The sequence below is a fragment of the Lepus europaeus genome, chromosome 12, assembly GCF_033115175.1.
Source record: "Lepus europaeus isolate LE1 chromosome 12, mLepTim1.pri, whole genome shotgun sequence".
Lineage (NCBI taxonomy): Eukaryota > Metazoa > Chordata > Mammalia > Lagomorpha > Leporidae > Lepus > Lepus europaeus.
In genome coordinates, this window is record NC_084838.1 from 47,735,391 (window position 1) to 47,760,021 (window position 24,631).

The 24,631-nt window shown below is 39.9% G+C and overlaps 1 protein-coding gene across 2 annotated transcripts in view; it reads right to left on the bottom strand.

The window, feature by feature from the left end:
- The window catches only part of IFT74 (intraflagellar transport 74), a 154,929-nt gene that overhangs the window by 52,606 nt on the left and 77,692 nt on the right, over positions 1 to 24,631 (bottom strand). For both annotated transcript variants that reach the window (XM_062208123.1, XM_062208124.1), the window contains exons 14-16: positions 16,043 to 16,096; positions 11,119 to 11,216; positions 8,861 to 8,987 (exon numbers count right to left, since the gene is read on the bottom strand). In XM_062208123.1, the coding sequence (XP_062064107.1) occupies positions 8,861 to 8,987; positions 11,119 to 11,216; positions 16,043 to 16,096 (279 nt within the window). The remainder of the gene's footprint in view (positions 1 to 8,860; positions 8,988 to 11,118; positions 11,217 to 16,042; positions 16,097 to 24,631) is intronic.

Below are 24,631 nucleotides of genomic sequence, written 5' to 3' on the forward strand. Positions count from 1 at the left end.
ATGCCTGGCCCAGCACTGGCTATTGTGGCCATCTGGGGAATGAACTAGCAGATGGAAGATGTCTCTTACTGCCTCTCCATCTCTGTGTAACTCTTTCAAATAAATAAATAAATCTTAAAAAATATATATATATATAACATTCAAATATTTTCTTCACCCTCCCCCCAACAAGTAATTTTGCCCTTTTGGGGACAATACTGCCCCATTAAAAACATGGAGTACCTAAGACAATCAAATGAGTCCCAATTACAACCTCAAGGGTAGAAGGGGAGGCACTTCGCAAAAGGGGAATATACAATCCATTATCTCTTAAAGGTAAATAAAAATGTTACAAACTTCTGAAGGTGATTTTTAGATACAAGAAATTTCTTGAGGTGAGGATGGTATTAGGGAAAGAAAGGAAGAATGATTTCTATGTTAGTATAAATGATATTAAGTGTTGTTTAATAATTTAACACAAAATAACTTATTAAGTTAAATTAGTTGTAGGGTCAGAGAATTCAGCTCCTAAAACAAGAAAATTTCTAGTAAAATCTTTTCCATAGTAATAAATCAGATTTTTACCTTCATTGAAGCCAGTTCTTATTTTTCAACTTTACGTGTCTACAGAAAACATGGGAGCTGGTGTTGTGGTGTAGCAGGTAAAGCAGCCACCTGTAGTGATGGCATCCCATATGGGCACCAGTGCGAGTCCTGGCTGCTCCACTTCTGATCTAGCTCTCTACTATGGCCTAGGAAAGCAGAGGAAGATGGCCCAAGTCTTTGGGCCCCTGCAGCCGTGTGCAAGACCTGGAGGAAGCTCCTGAATCCTGGCTTCGGATTGGCACAGCTGCAGCCATTGCAGCCATCTGGGGAGTGAACCAGTGGATAGAAGACCTTTCTCTCTCTCTCTCTCTCTCTCTCTGCCTCTGCCTCTGCCTCTCTGTAACTCTGCCTTTCAAATAAATAAATAAATCTTTTAAAAAAAAAAAAGGCAGAATCCTTGACCTCTCTTGAAAAAAAGAAAAGAAAACATAATGGCAAGTTTTTAAAAGGAAATGTAAATATACAGTATAAAAGTATGGAAGATATACAAAGTTCTGATTACTGAATTTGTTTCCTGGTATTGATATTATCCTTTTAAAAATGTACATTTCTAGACAGCTGTTACACAAAGATATCTTAAAGGAGGAAAAAACTTGAGTTAATACTGACCTTAGGTCTGGTCTAAAACACAAAACAAAGTTTTTTTTTTAGATAGAATAATAAAACACAAAATTCTTTAGTTTATAGAAATACAGGAAATAGAGATTTAAAAGTAATCTTACATATGAAAAAGAACTGAAAACAAGATCTTGAAAAATTATTTGCACACCTCTGTACCCTGCAGCATAATTCACAATAGCTAAGAGGTGGAAGCAACATAAATATATATATGGATGGATAAAGAAATATGAGCTATGTATACAAGAGAATGCTATTTGGTCTTAAATAAGAAGAAGTTCTGTCACATGCTAAAACATGGATGAACCGTGAGGACATTACATTAATTGAAATACACCTGCTGCAAAAAGACACATACCATATGTATGAATCCATTTATATGAGATATTTAAAGTAGTCCAAACCACAGAAACAGAAGTCTTATGTATTTAAAAATGGTCAATATGAGAAATTTTGTTATATTTTGCCACAATAAAAATATTCACTGAAGCCTATAGTAGATCTAAATCAAGGCTAGACTGTTTCTCCTCTAGTTTCCTGGCACATAATTCAGACATACAATTAAACCATGACTGGGGCTGGCTCTTTGGCACAGTGGGTTAAAGCTGCGGCCTGCATCACCAGCATCCCATATGGGCGCTGGTTTGGGTCCTGGCAGTTTCACTTCTGGTCCAGCTCTCTGCTATGGCCTGGGAAAGCAGTGTAGAATGGCCCAAGTCCTTGGGCCCCTGCACCCGCATCGAGAACCTGGAAGAAGCTCCTGGCTCTTGGCTTCAGATCAGCTTAGCTCTGCCATTGTGGTCATTTGGGGAGTGAATCAGCAGATGGAGGAGTTCTCTCTCTCTCTCTCTCTCTGGCTCTACCTCTCTCTGTAACTCTGTCTTTCAAATAAATAAAATAAAATCTTAAAAAAAAAAAAAAAAGACAAATAGGCCGACGCCATGGCTCACTTGGCTAATCCTCTGCCTGCGGCACCAGTACCCCAGGTTCTAGTCCCGGTTGGAGTGCTGGATTCTGTCCCGGTTGCTCCTCTTCCAGTCTAGCTCTCTGCTGTGGCCTGGGAGTGCAGTGGAGGATGGCCCAGGTGTTCGGGCCCTGCACCTGTATGGGAGACCAGGAGGAAGCACCTGGCTCCTGGCTTCGGATCGTCGCAGCACATAGGCCGCAGCACACCAGCCCTAGTGGCCATTTGGGGGGTAAACCAAAAAGGAAGACCTTTCTCTCTGTCTCTCTCTCTCTCACTGTCTAACTCTGCCTGTCAAAAAAAAAAAAAAAAAAAGACAAATAAAACCATGGCAAAAAACTAAACAAACACAAATGTGGGCAGAATAACAACAATTGTCCATCTATATTACCACTAATGCAATAGTACATTATTTTAATTCAGTATACATATATAGGTCCATAATCCAAAATTCCTGCCTAATTGTTTTAGAACACAGAAATCCTGGATTTTATAAAAATATAATACAGCATTCATACTAATTATATAGCTGCCACACCTGGGTCTGAGGTAGTACCCTGCCATCAAGTGTATGACTATTTTTGCAACAAAAACATGAAAAGTCACACTAGCTAGGATAATCAAAGACTATAAATAGCCTCATATTAGCTCAAATCAAGTTAGGTTTTGCTATGAAATCTTTTATATTTTGAGATTCCAAAAAAAGTGTCATAGATCCATTACTCAATTTTGATATTTCACCATTTTAAAGTTTCTAAATATTTGTTTTTATTTCCCATAATCTCACTAACTGCCAGAGTAAATTCCAAGTAGACAAATAAAAACATAGCAGATTGTCTACCCACATAGAATCTAGTAGTTCACAGCGGCTGGCATTGTGGCACAAGCAAAGCTGCCACCTGTGACACTGGCATGCCATATGGGCACCAGTTCATGCCCTGGCTGCTCCACTTCCTATCCAGCTTCCTGCTAATAAGCCTTGGAAAGCAGCAGAAGATGGTCCTAGTATCTGGGCTCCTGTAATCACGTGGGAGACCCAGATGAAGCTCCTGGCTCTGGCTTCAGTCTGGCTCAGCTATGCCTGTTTCAGCTACTTGGGGAGTAAACCAGAATATGGACAAGCTCACTCTCTCTCTCTCATTGTAACTCTTTTAAATAAATAAAATAAATCTAAAAAAAATATATAAAAACCAGTTCACAAACCAAAGATTCCATACAGATACTTAACATGACCTTATTCAAAGCAATTTAAGTACAACTTTGTATATGTGTTTCTAATCTCTGACATCCACTGGCAGCCAGTAATCACCTATAGCTTTTGCAAATTAAATATGTCTAGCCCAAATTGAAATAATCATTGTTATATAGATTACAAGTTGAAATGACATTATCTTGAATATATACTTGGTATAATAATATATATTATCAGAGGAAAGGAACCAAAATGGCAGCTGAGAACAATGTTTGGTAAACATCTTCTCAAAGAGATACCAAATTGAAGATATCCATGAAATCAAGTCACTTGCAGAAGCACTACAGAGGGATTGCTGCTATCCTTTATGTGCTCCAGTTCTATGCTCCACTTCTGATCCAACTCCCTGTTAATGCACCTGGGAAAGCAACAGAACTGGCCCAAGTACTTGGGCCCCATACCCATGTTGGAGACCAAGCTCCTGGGTCCTGGCTCCTGGCTTTGGATCAGCCCAGCTTTGGCCATTGTGGCCATTTTGGGGGTGAACCAGTGGATGGAAGATCTCTCTCTCTCTCTCTCTAACTCTGCTTTCAAATAAATAAATAAATATTTTTTAAAAAAAAGAGTTACAGAAGCCAGGTGAGAGACCACAGTGCCTCATTTAAGTATAACAATAAGAAAACCAGCATAGAAGAAAACAGAAAGGAGCTACCCTCATTACTCCTTCCATAGCTCCAAAGTACAGTGTAGAGAGATGTCTCCTGCTTAGGGAGGGTGAGACAACTGAATCCGAGAACTAGCCCCACAGTAAAGAAATTCAGAGTAGAGCTGGGCCCCATGATCCCTCTCCCCAGCTCTACACATAAAGACTGAGTATCTGGAGCCTCTACAAGCAGTGGCAACCACCACCTCCCTAGTCATTTGCAGAGGAGGAGGGGAAAGGGAGCTTCAAATGTTGTGATCTAGCCCAATGGTCCCTACCCCTGAGACAATGCTCAGAGTAAGCTTCCAGACTTGTCCCAACAATAGGCAGAGACCTAGTGCTCAGGTAGGACAGACTCATATCAATCTATGTCACCACCGTTGGCCTTAAGCAGGCCTGGCATAACACACCTGGGACTTAATGTGACTACAAGGACCTAGGGGTGACCCAGTGTGCTAACAGTCTGAGCATCCAAGGCTGCCTTTATCCCCTTCTTCTAGTTTTGGACAGGTAGTAAGGAATTTTGCTTGGGACTCAAGATTGGGCTGGTAAAGCTTAACACCAAGCAAATTTTAATGGTACCTGTCATTAAGCAAGTGCTGATAGATGGAATCTCTAGACTTGTGCCAGTATCAGCAAAGACCTATGTCCCAGTGGAATGGATGTGCTTTGGCTATACTACCACAGCCTCACATAAGCCTGATGTGCACCCCCAAGATAACACAGGACCCAGTGACTAAGATGCTGGTGTTACCTACCTAGTACTACCTGGGTGGTAGAAGGACTGCCCCTATCAACCCTCTTAAAACCCTGGGCATAAAGAAGGAACCACAGGACTGATACTGGTCTCGGTGCTAGGATGATAAAACTTACATTGAGCAGAGTCTAATGGTCCCTCTTCTGAGGCCAGTGTCTGCAGAGCCTCTATACCTGCTTCAGTGCCATGTAGTGTTCCATTGCCAAGGTTGATCAATTTCATATCCTTACCAGTGGCTGGTAGGAACAGCACTGGACAGAGACTCCACCTCAGCCACCGGTAGGTCATAGCAGTAGAGATTTTGGTCCTACACCAGGCTGTACTGGTTTTGGTGGGCTATGGGATCCAGGTGTGATCTAATATCATGGAATTAGTAGACTCAGGACAAGGAGTCTGTGCCTAATCCTCCCCTAGGAAGAGGCATGTAGGATTTTAAGCACTTCTCCAGTTCATTCTGAACAAGCAAGAGACAACTGACAGAGATATGGAAATAATTAAACAAATTCAAATAGAAACCCATCAACTGGCAAGTATATTACATGCAATAAAAAATATGATAGAGGCATCAATAGCATAATAGATCAAATATAAGTAGGAATTAGTGAGCCTGAGGATAGGCTATTTGCAAATACACAGTTGAAGGAGAAAAAAAAATCAAGAAGAATAACGAAAGCTTAGGGGAGCTTTGGGACAGCAAGTTTGCTCCCTTCCTCTTTTTTTTTTTTTTTTTTTTCCCACAGTGTTTAGGCTTTCAATGCCTAAAATACTCTCATGGGCTCTTCAGCCAGATCCGAATGCCTTAAGGGCTGATTCTGAGGCCAGAGTGCTGTTTAGGACATCTGCCATTCCATGAGTCTGCTGTGTATCCCACTTCCCATGTTGGATCTTTCTCTCCCTTTTTGATTCTATCAGTTAGTATTAGCAGACACTTGTCTTGTTTGTGTGATCCCTTTGATTCTTAGACCTATCAGAGCCATCGAATTGAACTGAAATTGATCACTTGGACTAGTGAGATGGCATTGGTACATGCCACCTTGATGGGATTGTATTGGAATCCCCTGGCACATTTCTAACTCCATCATTTGGGGCAAGTCTGATTGTGCATGTCCCAAATTGTACATCTCCTCCCTCTCTTTTTCCCACTCTCATATTTAACAGGGATCACTTTTCAGTTAAAATTTAAACGCCTAAGAATAATTGTGTGTTAATTACAGAGTTCAACCACTAGTACTAGAACAACAACAATAAAATACTAAAAAGGATAAAGTATTACATTGTACATCAACAGCCAGGACAAGAGCTGATCAGGTCATTGTTTCTTATAGTGTCCATTTCAGTTCAACAGGTTTCCCCTTTGGTGCTCAGTTAGTTGTCACCGATCGGGAAAACATATGATATTTGCCTCTTTGGGACTGGCTTAATTCACTCAGCATGATGTTTTCCAGATTCCTCCATCTTGTTGCAAATGACCGGGTTTCATTGTTTTTTACTGCTGTATAGTATTCTCTGGAGTACATGTCCCATAATTTCTTTATCCAGTCTACTGTTGATGGGCATTTGGGTTGGTTCCAAGTTTTAGTTATTGTGAATTGAGCTGCAATAAACATTAATGTGCAGATGGCTTTTTTATTAGCCAAATTAATTTCCTTTGGGTAAATTCCAAGGAGTGGGATGGCTGGGTTGTATGGTAGGGTTATGTTCAGGTTTCTGAGGAATCTCCAAACTGACTTCCATAGTGGCTTTACCAGTTTACATTCCCACCAACAGTGGGTTAGTGTCCCTTTTTCCCCACATCCTCTCCAGCATCTATTGTTGGTAGATTTCTGAATGTGAGCCATTCTAACCGGGGTGAGGTGAAACCTCATAGTGGTTTTGATTTGCATTTCCCTGATGGCTAGTGATCTTGAATATTTGTTCATGTGTCTGTTGGCCATTTGGATTTCTTCTTTCGAAAAATGTCTATTGAGGTCCTTGGCCCATCTCTTAAGTGGGTTGTTAGCTTTGTTGTTGTGGAGTTTCTTGATTTCTTTGTAGATTCTGGCTATCAACCCTTTATCTGTACCATAGTTTGCAAATATTTTTTCCCATTCTGTTGGTTGCCTCTTCACTTTCCTGACTGTTTCCTTTGCAGTACAGAATCTTCTCAATTTGATGCAATCCCAAATGTTAATTTTAGTTTTGACTGCCTGTGCTTCTGGGGTCCTTTCCAAGAAGTCTTTGCCTATGCCTATATCTTGCAGGGTTTCTCCAATGCTCTCTAATAATTTGATGGTTTCGGGTTGTAGATTTAAGTCTTTAATCCATGTTGAGTGAATTTTTGTGTAAGGTGAAAGGTATGGGTCTTGCTTCATGCTTCTGCACGTAGAAATCCAATTTTCCCAGCACCATTTATAGAATAGACTATACTTATTCCAGGGATTGGTTTTGGATCTTTGATCAAATATGAGTTGGGTATAGATGTTTGGATTGATTTCTGGTGTTTCTATTCTGTTCCATTGGTCTATCCATCTGTTTCTGTACCAGTACCATGCTGTTTTGATAACAACTGCCCTGTAGTATGTCCTGAAATCTGGTATTGTGATGCCTCTGGCATTCTCTTCTATTTCTTTCTTTAAGATTTTGTAATTTTCATCATAGAGATCTTTGATGTCCTTGGTTAAGTTTATTTCTAAGTATTTGATTGTTTTTGTAGTTATTGTGAATGGGATTGCTCTTAGCAATCTTTCTCAGCCATGGCATTGCTTGTGTATACAAAGGCTGTTGATTTTTGTGTATTGATTTTATATTCTGCTTCTTTGCCAAACTCTTCTATGAGTTCCAACAGTCTCTTAGTAGAGTTCTTTGGATCCCCTAAATAAAGAATCATATCATCTGCAAAGAGGGATAGTTTGACTTCTTCCTCCCAATTTATATCCCTTTAATTTCTTTTTCTTGCCTAATGGCTCTGGCTAAAACTTCCAATACTATATTGAATAGCAATGGTTAGAGTGGCAGCCAGTAGTTACCTATAGCTTTAGCAATTCAAGTCCTTGAAAAAGTTGAAACATGAAAACCATGAATAGTTTTTTTTCCACTAACTTTTTGAAGATCCTTCACAAACATATCACCTTCAACTTTCTCAAGGACTTTAAAGCCATTCCTTTGAAGTGTAATCTGTCTCTCAGTGTCTATAGGAAGATGGAACCCTAACTCCCATAGTTGCCAACAAACAGACAATACCTGGCAGGCCTAAACAGCATTATTGTGACTACCTCTTTGTGATTTTTCAATTCTTGCTCTACTGAGCCCTGACTCATACCCCTCCTCACTAACTCATTCTCTTTTAAAATGCGCAGTCACCTCTGTAAAAATCAAAGTTCAGTTCGGTTCACACTGGATTCTATTCCCTATTGCAATAGGATATTACTCAATAAATCTGTCCTTAACACTTTAAGTAGCATCCAGCATTGTTTATCTTTGACAACACTCAGGATATAGCACAGGCATAGAGCAAATACAGGTACTCCTGGACTTACAATAGGGTTACATACTGATAAACCTACTGTAAGCTGAAAATAATACAAGTCAAAAATACATTTGATACACATAACCTACTGAACATCAAAGCTTAGCAACATAGGACATAGTTGAGTTAACCCTCCTGACTACACAACTGACTGGGAGACACAATTCACTGCTGATGTGCAGTATCATGAGAGTACTATGCTGCACATTAAAACTCAGGAGTATGGTTTCTACTGAATGGGTATTGCTTTAATATCCATCATAAAGTCAAAGTATCTTCAGTTGATCACTGTAAGTCTGTATTCAATAAATGTTAAATGAATGAAAATATGCCAATATAATACTATTATTTGCAAGAGAAGAGTTACAAAATTCTGAGACTACAAATGTTGAGGAAATAGATAATTATAAATCATATCCCATAATTCACAATCAATGAAACTTTCAAAAAAATCAAAGAGAATAAAATGATACATTTTTAGAATTTCAATTTGGTACAGAAAAAAAACTAGAATATTAAAATCCAGGTCTTCTCACCTGACGTTAAATTTCTGGCTGTGTTTTGTGATTTTTGCATTTCAGTAGATTTAAAATTGAGGTCATCTTGCATCATCTTTAGCTCTTGATTAGTGATTGAGGATATCTGCTTCATTCGGTTTATATTCTGTATTTTTAAAGAAATAAAAGTAGATAAAATTCCAGGGATTTAACTCATAAAATTCTTGGAAAACACTGCTAAAGGATAAGACGCATTGATCGAATATTCTTTTTGAAATAAATCACTCAAGGAGTGGAAGTTGTGGTGCAGACGGTTAAGGTGCTGCTTGAGATGCTCACATCCTATATCAGAGTGCCTGGGCTTAAGTTCTAAGTACACTTGGGAGTCTAGTTCACTGCTAATGTGCATCCTGTGAAGCAAAATGATGGCTCAAGTATTTGGATCTTGCCACCCACATGGGAGACCTGGGTTTAGTTTTGGGTTCCTGGCTGTTGTGAGAATATGGGGAGAGCGACAGCAGATGAAGATCTCTCTGTCACTCTTTCAAGTAAACAAAAATAAACTTTTGGGGCCGGCGCTGTAGCGCAGTGGGTTAACACCCTGGCCTGAAGTGCTGGCATCCCATAAGGGCACCGGTTCAAGACCAGGCTGCTCCACTTCCGATCCAGCCCTCTGTTATGGCCTGGGAAAGCAGAAGATGGCCCAACCCCAAGGGCTCCTGTATCCACGTGGGAGACCTGGAAGAAGCTCCTGGCTCTTGGCTTCGGATTGGCACAGCTCCGGCCGTTGCGGCCAATTGGGGAGTGAACCCACGGATGGAAGACCTCTCTCTCTCTCTCTCTCTTTATCTCTCTCTCTCTCTGCCTCTCCTCTCTCTGTGTAACTCTGACTTTTAAATAAATAAATAATTTTTTAAAAATTTAAAAATAAATAAACTTTTAAAAAGTTTAAAACTTTAAAAACATCATTTAATGTAGATATTTTATAGAAAGAGAATACAGTGAGATTCGAATTCAGGTTTTCTCAATTAATAGAGGCTATAAATCCTGAATTTTATTGTTACTGCAGAAAAACATTCAACTATACCAAGAATTGGTCGTCACCTTATAACATTAAGAATCTTGAAAAGAGACCATGCAGGGACAGCACTGTGGCATAGCAGGTTAAAGCTGCTGCCTCCAGTGCCAGCATCCCATATGGGAGCCGGTTTGAGTTCTGGCTGCTCCACTTCCCACCCACCTCTCTGCTATGGCCTGGGAAAGCAGTGGAAGATGGCCCAGGTGCTTTGGCCCCTGCACCCTCATGGAAGAACTGGAAGAAGCTCCAGCCGTTGCAGCCAACTGGGAAGTGAACCAGAGGTTAGAAGACCTTTCTCTCTGCCTCTCCTTTTCTCTCTGTGTAACTCTGACTTTTCAAATAAATCTTTAAAAAAGAAAGAAAGAAAGAAAGAGACCATGCAACTTTCCTACTGTGATACCACACATAGTAGATGTTAAATAAACTTTTTTTAGATACTTCAAGATGTTCATTAGGTTCACCTACAAGAAAATAATCCCTTAATTTGTAATATAAATTACAGTGTAAAAATATATTAACATTTCCAATGTAATGTCCAGGTTTTAAAATTATCCATGCAAATGTTACTTTTAACATTAACAGTGGAAGGCCGGCGCCGCGGCTCAATAGGCTAATCCTCCGCCTGCAGCGCCGGCACACTGGGTTCTAGTCCCAGTCAGGGCGCTGGATTCTGTCCAGGTTGCCCCTCTTCCAGGCCAGCTCTCTGCTATGGCCCAGGAGTGCAGTGGAGGATGGCCCAAGTGCTTGGGCCTTGCACCCGCATGGGAGACCAGAAGAAGCACCTGGCTCCTGCCTTCGGATCAGCACGGTGCGCCGGCCGCAGTGCGCCAGCTGCGGCGGCCATTGGAGGGTGAACCAACGGCAAAAGGAAGACCTTTCTCTCTGTCTCTCTCTCTCTCACTGTCCACTCTTCCTGTCAAACAAACAAACAAACAAACAACCATTAACAGTGGAAGAAAATCTTAGTCTGAATTAGTGCCCCACTTATTGCTGAATATTGATTTTATATGTGGCATTCTTTTCCCCTGTCATCCTAATTAGCTAGCATTTTGCTAGAGAAATGAAAATGAATACTTTAAAGGCACAAAATGGTGAGCAAGGGAATTTACTTATTTAAATGAGCAGATATAATACTGAGCCATTCCACTCGTTGAGTTTTATTTGGAAAGTTAAGTACAGTAAAATAATGAGGACACAAAGACAGGCCCATGGTACTTACTCGACTACAGTGCTCTAATAGCGCAACAATGCTGGCTTCTATCTGTGCCTTCCGTTCCAGTTCTTGATTCTTAGTTTCCTCAAAATTCTCAATAAAATCTGCCAATTGAAAAACATGATAATAGAGATTACTGTTGATATAGTTAACACTACATAAATTCTGAATTGTGAGTCTTAAGAGTACTCTTTAGAAATTGAAATAAATACAAATTTTTTTCTTTTTTTAAAAGATTTATTTATTTATTCGAAAGTCAGAGTTACACAGCAAGAGGAGAGGCAGAGACAGAAAGAGAGAGAGGTCTTCCATCTGATGGTTCACACCCTAATTGGCCGCAACGGCCAGAACTGCGCCGATCTGAAGCCAGGAGCCAGGAGCCTCCTCTGGGTCTCCTACACGGATGCAGGGTACAAAGGACTTGGGCCATCTTCCCTGCATTTCCGGGCCACAGGAGAGAGTAGGATTGGAAGTGGAGCAGCAGGGACCAGAACCGGCGCCCATATAGGATGCCGGCACTTCAGGCCAGGGTGTTAACCCGCTGCACCACAGCGCCAGCCCCTAAATACAAATTTTAAACCATGTTATTTTTCATTACCCAAAGGGTAACTATTCAAACAGAATATTCTTTGTTTTTTGTTTTTTTGACAGGCAGAGTTAGACAGTGAGAGAGACAGAGAGAAAGGTCTTCCTTCTGTTGGTTCACCCCCAAAATGGCCGCTACGGTGGGCACTGTGCCAATCCGACGGCAGGAGCCAGGGCTTTATCCTGGTCTCCCATGGGGTGCAGGGCCCAAGGACCTGGGCCATCCTCCACTGCACTCCCTGGCCACAGCAGAGAGCTGGCCTGGAAGAGGAGCAACCGGGACAGAATCCGGCGCCCCAACCAGGACTAGAACTTGCTGGCGCCGCAGGTGGAGGATTAGCCTAGTGAGCTGCGGCGCCGGCCCTCAACCAGGATATTTATACATATTTTTAAACTCTTAAAGACTGTTATAACTTTGATATGAGTAAACTACAAGGATATACAGGTAGGCTCAAAAGAAACAGGATAAAAATGGAGATCAGAGGAGATGGCGTTGTGGCATAATAAATTAAATCTCTGCTTGTGGCACTTTCTGTGTCCCGGCTACCCCTCTTCTGATCCAGCTCTTTGGGAAAGCAGTGAAAGATAGCTCAAGTGCTTGGGCCCCTGAACCCGTGTGGAAGACCCAGAAGAAGCTCCTAGGTCCTGGCTTCAGATTGGCCCAGCTCTGACCGTTGCGGCCATTTGGGAAGTGAACCAGCAGATGGAAGACCTTTCTCTGTTTCTCTCCCTCTTACTGTCTGTAACTCTACTTCTCAAATAAATAAATAAAATCTTTAAAAAAAAAAATTGAGATCACAAAAAAGCTGTTATTAAATAAGGACCTGCTTAATACATCCATAATTACTAACACCTATAATTGAGCACTAACTTTATTGCTGAAATTGACATTATTAAATGTTTTATTAAAAATGAGTACTTAGAAGGCTGGACTAACCTCAACTAAATAAATTTAATAATTTATTCAAATTATAAATAAATATTCTAGGAAATCATCCTTTTAATTGTATAAGACAGAACAAAAGCACATAATTTTCTCTTGGTTACATACTTCAAGTATTCTTACAGAACTTCCCAAACTAAAAAAAGGGGGCTGGTGCTGTGTCATTATAGGCTAAGCATCAGCCTGCGGTTCCAACATCCCATATGGGCACTGGTTCGAGTCCCAGTTGCTTTATTTCCAATCCAGCTCCCTGCTGATGGCCTGGGAAAGCAGTAGAAGATGGCCCAAATGTTTGGGTCCCTGTACCCATGTGGGAAAGCCAGAAGAAGCTCCTGGCTCTTGGCTTCAAAGTGGCCCAGCTCTGACTGTTGTGGTCATTTGGGAAGTGAACCAACAAATGGCTCTGTCTCTCCCTCTCTCTGTCTATAATTCTGCCTCTCAAGTAAATAAATCTTTAAAAAAAAACTTTCAGTGAAAAAATAACTTTAGTGTTAGCATGAAATAAACACAGATGTGGCTTGCCTTCTGTAATGGATTTCCATTGTGTTTTTTTCTACTTATATTTTAATATTTTTTATTAAAACAGTACTCAAAAAAAATTTCATTTGAAGATGGCGGTAGAGGACCACATTCAATAATTTTTTAAAAATTAAATTACTTTAATGCATTTCTTTAACATCTAAATAGACGTGTGCATGGATTTCAAAATTTTTAGCACCAAAACAAACTTTTAATTCTATTTTTCCATGAATGTTTTGAAGTACCCTTGTATAGTTAATATCCTGCTTCTTTATCCACTGGTAACATATTAAGTAGTCTTATGAGATTTTACACATACAAAAGCATAAATGAATACTCTTTCAGAGGTTATTTTGTTTGGAAAACAAATCATAATAAGCACTTGGGAAGACATCTTGGATAGTGATCTCCAACTCTAAGATTCTATAGCACAAGAATACTTTTAATTCATTCAGTAAATATTTATTGTCAATATTTATTAAAGAAAACCTAAATGCCACAGTAGAAAATATCTTGTGATTTCCAATATTATGGAGCTGTGACACCATTTCCTAACTTTACACCAAAAGCATTTTTAACAAGAAAAGAATGAGGGACTGGTGTTGTGACATAGTGGGGAAAGCTACCACTTGTAAAGCTGGGGTGTTCCATATAGCTGCTGGTTCATGTCCTTGCTACCCCACTTTTGATCTAGCTCCTTGCTACTGATCTGAGAAAAGAAATGGAAGATGGCCTTCATGTTTGGACCCCTGCCACCCTTCTGGGAGATCCAGATGGAGCTTCTGACCCCAGGCTTTGGTCCAGTGCTGGCCACTATAGCCATCTAGGGAGTGAACAAGTGAATGGAAGATCTCTCTCTCTGTAACTCTCAGTTTCAAAAAAATAAATAATTCTTAAAAAAATAAAACAATTAATTTTGAGACAATTTTCAGAACTTATTAAGATTTTAAAGGAGTCTTGGGATATTATAACATCATAATTGAGAATTTTTATTTTATAGCATGCCTCCATGAGAGTAACAATTGACAGTAGGAGGTGGGATAGCAGTGGGGGTGGGAAGGCAGGTATGGGGGAAAGGACCACTATATTCCTAAAGCTGTACCTATGAAATTTATATTTATCAAATAAAAGCTTTCTAAAAAAAGAAAAACCAATAAAACTTTAGAGTCCAGCAGAAAATGGTAACCTAAAAGAAAACCAGGGGGCTGGCGCTATAGGGTAGTGAGTAAAGCTGCTGCCTGCAGTGCCAGCATCCCATATGGTTGACATTTGAGTCCTAACTGCTCCACTTCCCATCCAGCTCTCTGTTATGGCCTGGTAAAGCAGTGGAAGATGGCCCAAGTTCTTCGGCCGCTGCACCCGCAGGGAGACCTGGAGGAAGCATCTGGCTCCTGGCTTCGGATCAGTGCAGCTCCAGCCATTGCGGCCAATTGGGGAGTGAACCAGCAGATGGAAGACCTCTCTCCCTCCCTCCCTCTCTCTCTCCCTCCCTCTCTCTCCCTCTTTCTCTCTGCCTCTCAGTGTAACTCTGACTTTCAAATAAACAAATAAATCTTTAAAAAAAAGAAAAAAAGAAGGGTGGCAGGGGTCCAAACATGAGGGCCATCTTCCGTTTCTTTTCTCAGATCAGTAGCAAGGAGCTAGATCAAAAGTGGGGTAGCAAGGACATGAACCAGCAGCTATATGGAACACCAGCTTTACAAGTGGTAGCTTTCCCCACTATGTCACAACACCAGTCCCTCATTCTTTTCTTGTTAAAAATGCTTTTGGTATCAATTTTAAAAAATTTGCCAATTTTAAAAAATTATAAATGTACAATTTAAGATTGAGTGAAGATCCATTTATAAAGTCAAGTGGATTTTTTTTTTTTTTTTTTTTTTTTTGACGGGCAGAGTTAGACAGGGAGAGAGAGACAGAGAGAAAGGTCTTCCTTCCATTGGTTCACCCCCTGATGGCTGCAAAGGCTGGAATTGTGCCGATCTGAAGCCAGGAGCCAGGAACCTCCTCTGGGTCTCCCACACGGATGCAGGGGCCCAAGCACCTAGGCCATCTTCCACTGCCTTCCCGGGCCACAGCAGAGAGCTGGACTGGAAGAGGAGCAACCAGAACAGAATCCGAAGCCCTGATCGGGACTAGAATCTGGAGTGCCGGCGCCGCAGGCGGATTAGCCTAGTGAGCTGCGGAGATTTTTTAAAAGTCAAAGATAGCAGGTATTTAGCCTAGTGGCTAAAATACCATTTAAGAAGTCTGAGTTTCACATCTGAATATCTAGGTTTGACACCTGACTCCTGCTTCTTCCAGTGTAGACTATGGGAGGCAGTGGTATGACTCAAGCTACCCACAAGGAGACCTGGATAGTATCCTAAATTCAGAGCATGGGCCAGCTTTGGCCATTGCAATCATTTAGTGAGTAAACTAGGGGATGTGAGCTTCTCTCTTTTCTCTCCATCTATCTGCTTCTCAAATAAGTAAATAAATTTTTTCAAAAGTGAATGAAAACTGCAACTGAAGTTTATTAAGTTACAGTTGGTGATATAATCAAGTAATATGGGCAGAGCTAATAAAGAGAGAAGTCTTATGAAAAGCCAAAAAAGAAGTCAAACATCTAAAAGGGGGAACACAGTGAAAGTATGTAAAGAGAACATTCAACACTCAATAATGTAGTCAAATGCCTCCCTTTAGGCAGATGATGAATGCATGTACTTATTTTAGAATCTATTACCAATACTCACACACACACATATACATACTTTTAGACTCTTCTACTTAGCTGTTAATTATGTCTGAAATTTAGTTATTCTTCAAGGCAAAAATGCTTTGAATTTCCACTATTTTGTACTTATTAGAGTATAATATTTTAATATCTATGAGATTATCACTTACTGTCCATATTTTCCTCCTTTTTTTTAAGTTCCTTGTATTTCTGGTTCATTTCACCTATAACAGATACAAAATGTAATGTTAATTTCAAAAATTCCAGATATACTGCTTTAAATTAAAAATATCTCTTAAATGATATATATGCTATCAGTCACTGAATATTTATTATACTCAATTAATGAAATTCTTTTACACTGACTTACAGAGTCCATTAAAGCAGTCAAATACATATGCTTTGAATATTTGGAAAAGACAATTTCCTGACTGAAAATAATTCATAGTCTAGTATTTATATTCCCAACCGATAGGAAACAAATTCCTATGAAGTCCCTTCTACCTTCCAACTACAAGACAAAGTACAAAGCGCTTTTAGTCTAGGCATTTAACAAGTAATTGAAATTAAAACATACTAGCCAGCGCCGTGGCTCACTAGGCTAATCCTCCACCTTGCGGTGCCGGCACACCGGGTTCTAGTCCCGGTCGGGGCACCGATCCTGTCCCGGTTGCCCCTCTTCCAGGCCAGCTCTCTGCTGTGGCCAGGGAGTGCAGTGGAGGATGGCCCAAGTGCTTGGGCCCTGCACCCCATGGGAGACCAGGAGAAGTACCTGGCTCCTGCCATCAGATCAGCGCGGTGCGCCGGCCACAGCGCGCCTACCGCAGCGGCCATTGGAGGGTGAACCAACGGCAAAAGGAAGACCTTTCTCTCTGTCTCTCTCTCACTGTCCACTCTGCCTGTCAAAAACAAAAACAAAAAAAAAAAGAAATTAAAACATACTAAGTGCTATCATAATACATGTTTCTGATCCAGTTTCCTGCTGGTATACCTGGGAGGTAGCAGAAGATAGTTTGAGTGTTTGGATTCCTGTCACACACATGAGACACTCAGATAAAAATTCTGGTTCCTGGTTTTGGCCTGGCTTAGCTCTAGCCATTGAGGGCATTTGAAGAATAAAACAACAGAAGACTTCTCTCTATCTCTCTGTTACCCTTTCAAATAAATCGTTTAGCCATTTTATTAAAAAAAAAAAAAGACGCTATAAGAGCACCCAGCAAGGCTAGTTCAAGGACTAGGAAAATTTCCCTAAAGAATATTTAAGCTGCATTACAAACAACAAATATTTGGTCAAAGTACAGAGAAATCAAATACCAAAGCATATCTAGTACAGAAGTTTGGAAGTAAGGATGAAGTAGCACAAGGAATTGAAAAAGTGTATTGGCTGAGGTAGAAAATGTGAAGAGAAATGGTGGCACAAAGATGAGGTAAATTATGAAATATCTTTTAAGACCCATGGTTACAAAGTTTGGAGTTTCTAAAAAACAAACAAACAAACAAACAAAAACTTTGGAGTCTCTCCTAAGAACAATTATTGAAGAATTTAAGCAGAGGAATAAAATGATCAGCTTGCATTTTTGAAAAATATTTCAGGTCTGGAGAACAAAAGAGAGTTATTAAGACCAATTATAAAGCTGCCCTGGGAGACTGGTGTTTTGGCAAAGCAGGTAAAGCCACCACCTGCAATGTCAGCATCAAATATTGGCACCAGTTTGAGACTGGGCTGCTTCACTTCTGATCCAGCTCCTTGCTAATGATCCGGGAAAAGTAGAGGAAGATGGACTAAGTCCTTGGGCCCCTGCACCCACATGGGAGACCTCGAAGAAGCTCTTGGCTTCAGCCTGGCACAGCCCTGGCCTTTGCGGCCATCTGGGGAGTGAACCAGTAGATGTAAGATCTGTGTCTGGGGCCGGCACCATGGTGCAGTAGGGTAATCCTCTGCCAGCGGCGCCAGCATCCCATATGGGCACTGGTTCTAGTCCCAGCTGCCCCTCTTCTGATCCAGCTCTCTGCCATGGCCTGGTAAAGCAGTGGAAGATGGCCCAAATCTTTGGGCCCCTGCACCTGCATAGGAGACAACAGGAAGAAGCACCAGGCTCCTGGCTTAGGATCGGCACAGCTCCGGCCGCTGCGGCCATTTGGGGAGTGAACCAGTGGAAGGAAGACCTTTGTCTCTGTCACTCTCTCTCACTGTCTGTTAACTCTACCTCTCAAATAAATAAAATCTTTAAAAAAAAAAAGATCTGTGTCTGTCTCTTCCTCTCTCTCTTTCAAATAAATAAAATAAATATTTAAAAAGCAAGCAAGCTGTCTTGATAATCTGAAAGATGAAAATTACCTACAATTAGGATGAAAGGTACAGTTTTGTTTTGTTTTGTTTTTTGACAGGTAGAGTGGACAGTGAGAGAGAGACAGAGAGAAAAGTCTTCCTTTGCCGTTGGTTCACCCTCCAATAGCCACCACGGCTGGCACACTGCGGCCAGCGCACCACGCTGATCCAAAGCCAGGAGCCAGGTACTTCTCCTGGTCTCCCATGGGGTGCAGGGCTCAAGTACTTGGGCCATCCTCCACTGCACTCCTGGGCCACAGCAGAGAGCTGGCCTGGAAGAGGGGCAACCTGGACAGAAACCGGCGACCTGACTGGGACTAGAACCCAGTGTGCCGGCGCCACAGGCGGAGGATTAGCCTAGTGAGTCGCGGCGCCGGCCAAAAGGTACTGTTTTTTATTCAGGACATTAAAGAGCTGGAGTGAACAGATTTTGGTGAAAGTTAGAATGAGAGGAGTCAAATATGACTCCTATGTTTCTGGTTTGGGTAACCATGTAGGCAGTGATATTATTAACTGAAAAGCAAAGTAAGTTGAGGATGAAATTGGTCACTGCAGTTTTGGACATGTTGAATTTTAATGGACAGGAAAGATGGATTTTAAAGGATAAAAATCCTTGGTCCAGATGATAATGAAATCTGATGAGTTAGCCTCACAAAAGAACTGTTAGAGGGGTGGAATATGATAATTTCATGACAACAGGATTTCACTGTTGAATATTGAGTTTCAGAGGCATGTGGCTATTTTCCTAGATAGTGAATTGGCTGTAGTCCCATGTACCCAGGGCCCCATGAACAGAAAGCATAATAAATTTGTGCTTGCTCCAATCTGAGGTTTGTTTCATCCTAGTCAGTCAATTCTTAATTTTCTGAACAAGCTACTGAAGCTTATTAAGATAATATTCAAGAGGTTAGAGGGAAAAATAGGCTGGATATTTTAAGAAGTTTCCAGATTAGGAGACAGCTTCTAGAAGAAATTTAGGTACAAGATTTCAAGGAAAATGGGAGGGCCAACAGTTGGAATCCAGAGCCTGAAACAGTGTTCCATTTATCCTCCTGTAAGTATGGAGTTTTTACAAGTTCTGGTTGGAGAATAATAAAGTTGAAAAATGGGATAAGACAGTGGATAGAGACCTGAACTATTAGGGGAAGCAGGGAAGCATGGACCTCCTGATACTTTCTTGGGTGGTAAGTGACTTATGAGCACACAAAGGTGATAGCAAAATCAGAGGCCTGGCCCGCACACAGTTTTTTCCCCTGGTCTTGAAAATACTTTTCTCAAATTCATTGAGAACAGCCCTGATTCTAAGAAAAATCTTATGTCAAGGTTCCCAAAATATTACTGATAGTAAAAAGCTAAAACTGAAAGCTATTTCTAAGGGGAATAAATAATGAGTGGTCATGAGTTCTTAGCCAGGCTGTATCACTGGGTCCACTCAGAAAAGGCTGTAAATGCATTAACAATTTAACTAAACTACTACTCAGTTTCAATGATCAACAATGCTCTCAGAGCATACAAATCTAGCATAATTAGTTGTGAGGGAGAAATGAGAGGTCATTTGTCAAAAATAACAAACATTGTATATGAATAAAGTTTTTTCTTGATCACATAAAGCTTTAATGAAGTATTAAGTATATAACAGACAAGGTTAGGGGCCAGCACTGTGGTGCAGCAGGTTAAAGCCCTGGCCTGAAGCGCTGGCATCCCATGTGGGCGCCGATTCTAGTCCTGGCTGCTCCTCTTCTGGTTCAGCTCTCTGCTGTAGCCTAGGAAAGCAGTAGAAGATGGCCCAAGTCTTTGGGCCCTTGCACCCACATGGGAGACCCAGAAGAAGCTCCTGGCTCCTGGCTCCTGGCTCCGGATCAGCAAAGCTTTGGCCATTGCGGCCATCAAGGGAGTAAACCAGTGGATGGAAGACCTCTCTCTCTGTCTCTACCTCTCTCTGTAACTCTGTCTTTCAAATAAATAAATCTTTTTTAAAAAATTTAAAAAAAGATAAAGTTAACAACTTGCCTACAAGGTTAGTAAGTGAATAATTAAATCTAGCCATTTAATACTCTAGCTGTTATTTTTGGCACTAATAATTTAAATATTCAATGATAAATTCTCCTTGTATTCCACTATCATCTGCTCTATGTGACCTCTTTCCTGAAATTAAGAAAATTTTGCTAATAGTTATCCCTTTCAAGTTTATACTTACAGACAACCACTACAGAACTGCATTCCATAGGATATTATCTTTCATTAAGCTTTCAACTGGCAAATAAACACAAGGATAAATGATCTTCCAGGGACTGACACTAGACATAAGATCTTACGTTACTCATCTACAGAGGTTAGTGGATTCTCCCTTTTTGAAGTAAGATAGCACTAGTAAGACTTCAAAGAGATCTAGCAAGATTATTAAACAGCAAAAGGAATGCCTCAGTATGCTTTTGACAAAAACCAAGTTTAGATAATTTTTGGTGTTTTAAATGCCACAGCCCAGTGTTTATCCAAGAGGCTCCCCGGAGTCATATAATCCTAGCAAGAGGGTTTTTTTTTTTTTTTTTTAACTCCAGGTTTTAGTTATTTAGAAAAAATGAGATACCAAACTCAAACAGCCCAGTTACCAGTTTTGAACAGTACCTGCCGTATACAGTTTTTTCTTTTCAAGACTTATTACTTTGAACTAAGTATCTCGAGCTATACAGAGATACTTAGTTTTAAGAGATCTAAGGTTATTAAATGTATAAAGTGAAATCATACCCAAGATAAACTATATTTGAATAACATACTGGTACTAAATTCAAGTTTTTTCATTGGAACCTGCTTTTATCAAAACTCAATGCGGCCAGACAAATCATCATTATAAGTCTCAGCCATCATTTTTTTCATGTGCACAGTTTCAAAGTTTACTAAACATACTATTTATAAAACAGCCTTTTCCATTCACGTTTTGACTATGCCAAATAAACATTATGATAAAATGTGAAGCTATATTAACCAATATAATGTTTACTCTGAAATTTTTAAAAATATACATTACACATGTATATTAAGATTCATCTCATAATAATGTCACCACTCAATGGCCTTACTGAGATGTTTTTTGAGCTGGAAGCAAAGAGTTAGAGCTTGCAGCACACATGATCTAGGATACTGTTGATCAGGGGGTAATGTGCATGTAAGCCAAATGAAGTAGCAGAAAAGACAGTATACTGAACCTGACACAGCCTGGGCTACTGAAAATCATAAATCTTTGTTTTAGCTCTCTGAGAAATTCCACTCTTGAGAGACTGGTCAGGGAGTAACTGATTAAGAAGAAAGTCTGGATTCCTGGTTTTACCAGGGCTTAACTACCATTTCATATCTTTTTCTTCTAAATTTAAGAGAGTCCCCTGTGCATGCTGTTTCCAGTTTCTTATCTTCCTTTTAGATCTCCACACTGCAAGGAGACCTTTCCTCCTGCTATTCCAATGAACTTATTCTCAGTAAAATCAAACTCAAAGCACAGTTTTCTGTTCTTAGTTTACTCAGCAGTATTTGTCACTATTGATACATTCTTTCAATTTTTTTCTTTATGGTTTTTGTTTTTGCATTTTTGGGTGTTTGGGGAGCTTTTGTGACTTTTCTTATTCTCAGATAATTATTTCTCTATCTTTTCTTCCTTCATTTAAACTATGGGTTCTGCTCTGAATTGACTTATTTTATGTCCATGGCAATCTGTCATTCCTATGGTTAAAATTCGACCTTTTCCCAGATTTTCAAATTCTTCTTCCAATTGATGACTATATATATATATATTCTTTTGGTGTCCTTCAAGACATTCTAAAACTCAGCATATCAACAACTGAATTATTAATCTCTCTCAAAGTCTGCAGTCCTTTTTATTTCCTATTAGGATTGGATGTCTTTATCATACACTTATCATCCAAGTCAGAGACTCCTTCCTCCTACTCCCCTCAATCGTCTCCTAATTGCTCACTGATTGAACTGGAAGACACAACTGGATAATGTCTCTAGCTGCACAGCTGACCCATTAGATTAGATGGGCTAGAGCTCCCACATACCTCAGCAGATTCCCAACCTGCATAAACCTTCCTCCAATATTACTACTGTTAAGAAGGAAAGGGATAAAGGTATTACTATGTTCTATTTTGTGATTTCTCAATGAAAATTAGTATCCTAGTGGCCCCCAATGGGCAATGTACAGACATAGGCTGTAGTAATGTTGTGTAAAACATAATAAATATATTCTTAGATTCAATATCACAGGAGAGGACAAGTCATAGATAGAAGGAAGCAAAAGAGTGTATCACACTGGAGGTACAAACAGGGAGACAGGAAAGTCTAATGTAGTAGGATCCACAATGAAACGACTAACGTAGAGAAAGAAGGACACAATGAAAAAATAAAGATAACTTTGGAGATATCTTCAAATTCCAAACATTTTCTGTAGTCACATATATTTATTTATTCCATTCAAATTTACCAAGTATCTACTATGTGTCAGGTATTATAGCATCTGGTAATGAGTTATTCTCAGGAGCTGGCATTGTGGTACAGCAGCATTCTGCTTCCAATCCAGCTTCCTGCTAGTAATGTGCCTGAGAAAGCAATGGAAAATGGCCCAAGTACCTGGGCCCCTGCCACCCAGGTGGGAGACATAGTTAGAGTTCCAAGCTCCTGGATCAGGCCTGGCAAACCTTGACAGTTGCAGCTATTTGGGGAGTGTGCCAGTAGATGGATGATCTCTCTCTCTCTCTCTCTCTCTCTCTCTTTCTCACACACATACACACACACACACATTTTGCCTTTCAAATAAAAAAATTAAAAAATTTCCTTCTTGGGTAGGGAAGCAAAAAACAGATATGGATTGTCACACACACACACACACACAAACTTGGGATATTATTTAAAAAAGAAAAGTAGCACTGCTTTTTGGTATCCTCTGTCTTAGCCAGCTAGTAGAGTATGGGAAAAGTACTCTTCTGAACTACCAAATAGCTGAGTATCTCCACAACCATTCTGGTCCTCACTGTACAGACGTTCATCTGAAACTTTTCTTCCCTGCATCAAATGATGTTTTCTTGACTCAGGGCTTATAGGCTAGAGCTATCTTGACTTTTGCACTCAGAAGTAGTTTTGGTCCTAGATGTTTTCATTTTTGAGAATAGGTAGCTACTCCCAATTTTCTTTCTTGATCAATGTAAAACAAGGTATGTCCTAGTGACTCCACTGGCTTCAAGGTGCCCAACTCAGGAAACTTACTGACTTTGGACTTGGTTCCTAAGAAAAGAGGAGTAGGGGACAACAGAAAACAAAATCAGGAAAGTGGGATAACCCTCCCTCCAAGGACTTTCGCACATACAGTTTAGCTTCTTTCCTTTCTCAGTGCTTTCTACCTATGAGTTGGGTTTATTCTTCATTATCACTCTGATTATTCTACTCCAAAAGAGTTACAGTTCTTCTTTATCCTTTTAAATGCAAACCAAAAGCACAATGAGATATCACTTCACCACTGTCAGAATGGCTATTTTCCAAAAGACAGAGAATAACAAATGCTGGCAAAGACGTGGAGAAAGGGGAACACGTATACTCTCGGTGAGAATGTAAATTATTGTAGCCACTGTGGAAAACAGCATACAGATTTCTTTAAAAAACTAAAATTTGATTTGTGATATAAACCTTTAATCCCACTACTGGTTATATACCCAAAATACATGAACCCACTGTATCAAAGAGATACCTGCATCACCATGTTTATTTAGAGCAACACTGTTCATAATGGCCAAAATATGGATTGAACCAAGGTGTCCATCATCAGATGAATGGATAAAGAAAATATGACCACCACACGCAACGGAATATTATTCAGCTATAAAAAGAATGATATCCTACCATCACCATCAAAATGGATGCAATTGGAGGACAGCATGTTGAGTAAAATAAGCCAGACACAGAAAGATAAATGTCATGTGTTCTCCCTTAGATGTGGGAGCTAAAAATTAAGAGAACAGAAATGCTTGTGTGTATCAGTATTGCAGCAAATACAGTTTTGCTAAACTGTTTTATATCTTTGTCAAACAAATGGTTAAGAACAATGTATTATATTTTAATGATCTGTGATTATTTCAAATTACTGTATATGAATGAAATTTACATCTTTTCACTTGATTAATCTTTATAGTCCTTGCCTATATCTCTATTTCTTTTTATCTTAGACTATAATGTAAATTAAAAATGTGTTATCTCAAAAATTGGAAAGAAAAATAAAGAAAAAAATGAAAGAAGGAAAAGAAAGAAAAAAGAGGGCAATGAGGGAAGTATTATTATATCCTTAGAATTACACTATCTGCTCTCTTTATGTCAATAAAAATGTATTATGTCAAGATATTATCGTGTCTAACAATCCAATCATTTCTTTGCTAACAAAACCTAGGTTCATCTA